This window comes from Cinclus cinclus, chromosome Z (genome assembly GCF_963662255.1).
Source record: "Cinclus cinclus chromosome Z, bCinCin1.1, whole genome shotgun sequence".
In the NCBI taxonomy this organism is placed as follows: Eukaryota; Metazoa; Chordata; class Aves; order Passeriformes; family Cinclidae; genus Cinclus; species Cinclus cinclus.
The window spans coordinates 5,010,299-5,016,112 of record NC_085084.1 but is presented as its reverse complement, the minus strand read 5'-3'; the positions used below and the strand labels follow the sequence as shown (position 1 = coordinate 5,016,112).

At 57.2% G+C, this 5,814-nt stretch overlaps 1 protein-coding gene across 1 annotated transcript; it reads left to right on the top strand.

The window, feature by feature from the left end:
- The first annotated feature begins 1,557 nt into the window (after nucleotides 1-1,557).
- On the top strand, nucleotides 1,558-5,041 carry KLF4 (KLF transcription factor 4). Its single transcript, XM_062513246.1, has 4 exons — nucleotides 1,558-2,032; nucleotides 2,163-3,057; nucleotides 3,139-3,303; nucleotides 4,798-5,041. Exons 1-4 carry the CDS (start codon nucleotides 1,817-1,819, stop codon nucleotides 4,971-4,973), a joined length of 1,452 nt encoding a protein of 483 aa, XP_062369230.1. The 5' UTR covers nucleotides 1,558-1,816; the 3' UTR covers nucleotides 4,974-5,041.
- The last annotated feature ends 773 nt before the right edge of the window (nucleotides 5,042-5,814 follow it).

Sequence of the window (5,814 nt, the reverse complement as noted above, 5' to 3'; positions counted from 1 at the left end):
AAAACAAAACAAAACAAAACACAAAAACAAAAAAACAACAAACAACGCTCGGCTTTTTAGTGCCAAAGTTATTAATAATTAACATTCGTAACACAAAACCGGTAAAACCGGTTCCGCAAAATAAAGCCCGGCATTTTATTATTATTTTAGGGTTTAATTTAGTCATCGTAAGTTACTCAGGCTCCTGTTTGCAAATCACGCGGAGCTGGGACTTCACCCCTCCGGCCCGACCAGTTCTGGAGAGCGGCCGGGGGCAGCGGGGCGGCTGCAGGGGGACGGGGGGGAAAACTCCGGCAGACCCCGCTGAAAAGGCCGGGACAGCGCCGGGGGGACCGAGACACGACCCGCCGGGGCTCCCCGCCGCTCGGGGGTCGGGACGGAGCCCATCGGGGAGCACCGGGACACGGCCCGTCGGGGCTGCGCGGCGCCGGCTCGCCATTGCCCTCTGGAGGAGCCCGAGCCGTTCTCTGCGGTTCCCCGCGAAGCTGTGCTAAATTTGGGGATTGTTTTGTAGTTTTCTTTAATTTCCCTCTCTCTTTTTTTTTTTCTTTCTTTCTTTTTTTTTTTTTTATTATTTTATGGACTATTCCCAACCTCGCATCCACCGCGCCTTCGGTACTGCTGTGAGTGGGGGATGCCCGACCGCGGCTCCCCGGACCGCTGTGTCCCGGCGATTCCAGTCCCGGGTGTTCTCTGAGTCGAGAACACCCCAGGGCTGGCAGGGGCCGCGCTGTCGGGGTGGTTCGGAAAACGAGAGAAAAAAAAAAAAAAAAAAAAAAAAAAGGGGGGGGGAGGGGGGAAGAAAAGAATAAAACAAAACAAAACAAAATATAAAAAGTTAAAATAAAAATTAGGGAAGAAAGAAAAGGGGGGAAAAAAGAATAAAAAAAACCCAAAAAAACCTAAAGAGAAGGAAAAAAAAAACAAAACGGGAAGTAGTAAGAAAACGCAAGGCTGGGGGAAGGCAGAGCAGCCCCGCCGGCCGCTCGGGATGCTCCTTTCCACCTCCCGCCCTTCCACGCGGGGCCGACGATTCCCGACGGGAGTTCCCACCCCGCCGCCGGTGCGGGAGCCCCCGCGGCGCTCGGGCATCCCCGACTCGTGTCCCCCGCGTCCCGCCCCATGCCCGCGTCACGGGCCGCTCGGGGCGGAGCCCCCGCTCTTTTCCGTGCGCTCCCCGGGCCCGCCCCGCCCCGTTCCCCCCCCCCCCCCCTCACCACCCTCCCCTTTTTTTTCCCCCCACATGGTCCGTTTGTTGTCGCCGTCGCCATGGCGGCGGGGGCGGCGCGCCCGCGAAGTGAGGTGATAAGAGGGAGCGGCGGCGACAGGACCGCGCAGTGCCGAGCGGGGCGCGGCGGCGGCGGAGCGCGCCCGGCGCATCCCTCCTTACATCCATCCCTTTCTTTTTGCCACTGGCACCACCGCGCCCCGTCCGTCCTTCCCGGCTCCCCACATGGCCTCGGTTCCTCGGGAAACGCCTCGCGCCGCCGCCCTGCCGGTGCCGGAGTCGCGTTGCCGGGCGGCGGCCGCCGCCTCCTCCTCCTCCTCCTCCTCCTCCTCCTCCTCCTCGTCCCCGCGGCGCCGCTAGCGCCCCGCGCCCCGCTCCGCTCAGCGCCGAGCTAGAAGAAGCAGCAGCAGCACCAGCAGCAGCACCAGCAGCAGCAGCAAGGCGCTCCCGCGGCACCGCCCCGGCGGTGGCGCTGCGCCGGCTCCGCGCGGCTGGACGGAGCGTCCGCGCCCCATCCCCTCGCTCTGCTCCGCGGCGGCGCTCGGGACCACGGCGGCGGCGGCGGCTCGGCGGGACGCCCCGGCACGGATGCGGTGGGTGCCGGGTGCCCGGGCTGCCGCCTCCCCTCTCTCCTATCCCGTCCCTGCCGTGCCGCCGGCTGATTCCGCTGTGTCTCCTCACCGCAGGCAGCCCCCCGGCGAGTGCGAGATGGCGCTCAGCGGCACGCTCCTTCCCTCCATCGCCACCTTCGCGGCGGGCACCGCGGGTCGCGAGAAAGCGGCGCGGCCCGCGGGCCCCGGCAACGTGAGTATCGGCGCCGCGACACGGACGGGGCCGGGCGGGACGGGACGGGACGGGGCCGGGCGGGGAGGACGCCGTCGGGGCGGGCGCGTTGCCGTGCGGCCGGGGCTGAGCCGTGCGGATGTCCCCGCAGCGCTGGCGGGAGGAGCTGTCGCAGCTGAAGCGGCCGCCGCCGGCGCTGTCGGCGCGGCCGGTGGAGACGCCGCCGTCGGAGCTGGAAGGTGCCGCCGCTCTAGGGCCCCGCCGTGACGCCGAGGAGTTCAATGACCTGCTCGACTTCGACTTCATCCTCTCCAACTCGCTCATGCACCAGGAGCCCGCCGCCGCCGCCGTGGTGGTGGCCCCCGCCGCCACCCCGGCCCCCACCGCCAGCCCCTGCCCCTCCGGGCCCTTCGCCTACCCGCTGCCCCGGCCCGAGCCCGCCGGTCTCCTCTACGGCGGCGGCGGCGGCTGCGACGGGGCTCCCGCCGCCGGGTCCGCCGCGCCCTTCAACCTGGCCGACATCACCGACGTGTCCCCCTCGGGAGGCTTCGTGGCCGAGCTGATGCGGCCAGACCTGGACGCGGTGTACCTGCCAGCGCCGGCCGCGCTGCCGCCCCTGGGCAGCCTGCAGGGCAAGTTCGTGGTGAAGGCGGTGGGAGACTACAGCCACCCGGGGCTTAGCCCCAAGAGCGGCCCCGCAGCCCCGCCGCCCGGCGCAGACGGCCCCGGCGCGCCCTACAGCTCCCTGCCGCGGATGTGCCCCAAAATCAAGCAGGAGGCCGCGCCGCCGTGCACCCTGGCACCGCCGCCGCCGCACGGGAGCAGCCCCCGAGGAGCCCCACAGCACGACTTCGCCCTGGGCAGCCGCCCGCTGCCCGCTCGGAGTACGCCTTCGCTGGCTCCCGAGGAGATGCTGAGCGGCAGAGACTGTCTCCCCGCCACGCCGGGGCTGGGCCACCCGCCGCTGCCCCCGGGGTACCCCCCGGCTCCGGGCTACCCCGCCTTCCTGCCCGAGCAGCTCTCTCCCGGAGCCCTCCAGTACCAAGGTGAGTCCCCTCTGGGTGCTGCGGCAGCGGGTGTCCCCGCCTGGGCGCTGGCCGTGCTCACTGCTCCCTGTTCGCCTCTAGAGCTGATGCCGCCGGGGAGCTGCCTGCCCGAGGAGACCAAGCCCAAGAGGGGACGCCGGTCATGGCCTAGGAAAAGGACGGCCACACACACCTGTGACTATGCGGGCTGCGGCAAAACCTACACCAAGAGCTCTCATCTCAAGGCTCATCTGAGAACCCACACAGGTTAGTCCCCGTGCTGGGATCGGGGGGGAAGTCCTGGCCTGAGGGGCGCGGGGTGACCCCCTCGCACAGTGGAAAGGCGTAAGCACAGGAGAAGGGTTAAAAGCAACACGACTTTTCCTTGCTGAGTTTCCGGGCTTTTTTTTTTTTTTTTCCTCCCCCTTTGGCTACGTGAAGTCCTGTGCAGTCTTCACTTACTGGCTTGACATTTTGCTTACTGGTTCAGAGTGACTCAGATGTGGGAGCGGGTGGGTTTCTTGCCAAGTCAGTTTGTTACTTCTTTCTTGCTATGTGGCTAGCTAATTAGCAGGTAGTTGGTAGCTGGCTGGGCTTTGTTGCTCTGGATTGTGTTGGCCCACTTCTGGGAAGGCAGCAGACCTCTCTAGAAGATAACTGGTTTCTTTGCTGGTGGTTAAGTGCCTCAAACACGCACCGTCTCTTGCTGGCTGTAGGGCAAGAGGTTGTGCACCTCTGCAAGCTGTTTCTCCCTTTTTGGGAAAACTGAAATAGATTCCTTAAAGAGCAGGGGCTTTCAGCTGAGCTGGAAGCTCTGATGGGGTGCCTCACCTCCCTGTAGGTCATCTACCTCTGCACCAGCAGAGTTTAACTGTTGATTGTCCACTGCTAGAATTGGGATAAAATCTGCCCAAAGTGTGTATCTGAGCCCAGTCTCAAACTTCAGCATTGCAGCTGAGAGCAAAGTTGCAGTAACTGAGCTTGTGAAAGCAGGTACAGCACACGGGTTTCGCCAGCGTGGGCATTCCGTAACAGTGACTAAATAACCTGGGAATTTGCATAATTTGAATCCCTGGGTTGTGAACCTGATTCAAAACTTTCTCCTGAAGAGGAGATGGGAAAGGGAAAATATACTGGCACTGCAGTAGTTAGGCTACATCTTCAGGTAATGGCAGTAGGGGGGAAAAAAATCAGGCAAGTGATCAGTGATCACCTGCCCCAAACCATCAGCACATCCCCAGGATGTGTAGGACAGGGAGTTTGTAATTGTTGGGGAAGCTCATCTTGTCATCAACACACTTGGTTTTTGTATAATGAAGACACTGGTAAGACTGAGTCCTTAATCAGGCCCAGCTAATGAAAACAGTTTCCGGCTGTTTTTCAATTCTTGAGACCTACAATTATCTAAATACGTTGTCTGCTGAGCTATTTCTGGTTGCTGTTTGATTGTGTAACACCGCCGGCAAAAACACACACTCAGGTGCTCTGTGCAAGGCAGTGAAAATGAGCATTTTAGTGAGGATTTAAGTTACACTAGCATTTCATAGCACCTGTACATCTTGAAAAGACAGCCTTGCTCTTTTCTTAGTTTGTTTGCAACTGCTTCATGGAGTTTGTTGGATTTGACAGCCCTTTGTTTTATCTAGGACAACTGCTTGAAAGAAGGTGTTGTAAGTGGTAGCAACAAAAAAACCAAAAGCCCTAACTGATGCGTTTCATTGCTTTTTTTTTTTTTGTGTGTTTTTTTTTTTTTTTTAATAGGTGAGAAGCCTTATCACTGTGACTGGGAAGGCTGCGGGTGGAAGTTTGCCCGATCTGATGAACTCACTCGCCACTACAGAAAACACACAGGCCACCGCCCATTCCAGTGCCAGCGCTGTGACAGAGCCTTCTCCAGGTCGGACCACCTCGCCTTACACATGAAGAGGCACTTCTGATTTGGGAAAGCAGTGGATCTTTCCCCCGACTGCCGCAGAGATTCAGTATTTACAGCACAAGGACTGTCTTCCACAAGACGGGGAGAACTCATTTTAAGCACTACAGATAATCGAGGTGAAGTCTTCCAAAGAGTGGAAAAGAGGGATAACTGCATATGGACATTGCAACTTTCTTTTTTTTTTTCATAGTTATACACATAAGAGAACCAAAGACGTTGGGGTCAATGACTGGATCTTCTATCATTCCATTTGTAAATCCAACTTGAATTATTTCTGGACTACAGAATGCCAAGGAGTGACTGGAAGTCACGGATATCAGGGTTAAACAGACTGTATGTAGTTCGGAGGGTGGGGATATTATACGGGGAAATTACATTCCCTTAATTTCCTTTCAATGCAATATTAGATGTACATGTCATCTTGTACTTCCTTCTTTTTTTTTTTTCCTTCTAAAAGCCATTACGATGTTAAAAGAGGAGGAAAAATTCAGGTACAGAATTATATTTTAAAAGCCTATTTCATGGTGCTTAGTGACTGTTGGTTCTAGAGGTACCAAAAACAGGAAGCCAAAGTTCTCAAACTGCTGCATATATGACAAGGAACTATTTTTTATCTTCCGATTGCCAATTATGACCTAAATCAGGTTAATAACCCTGGTTTATATTTCTTATTAAGAAAGTAACTTTATGCAGACAGTCTGTAATGCACTGTGGTTTCAATGTGCAATAGTTTGTACAATGGTTTATTCCCAAATATGCCTTAAGCAGAACAAATGTTTTCTATATAGTTCTTTACATAATAAATATGTAATATAAATTTAAGCAAACTTCTATTTTGTATA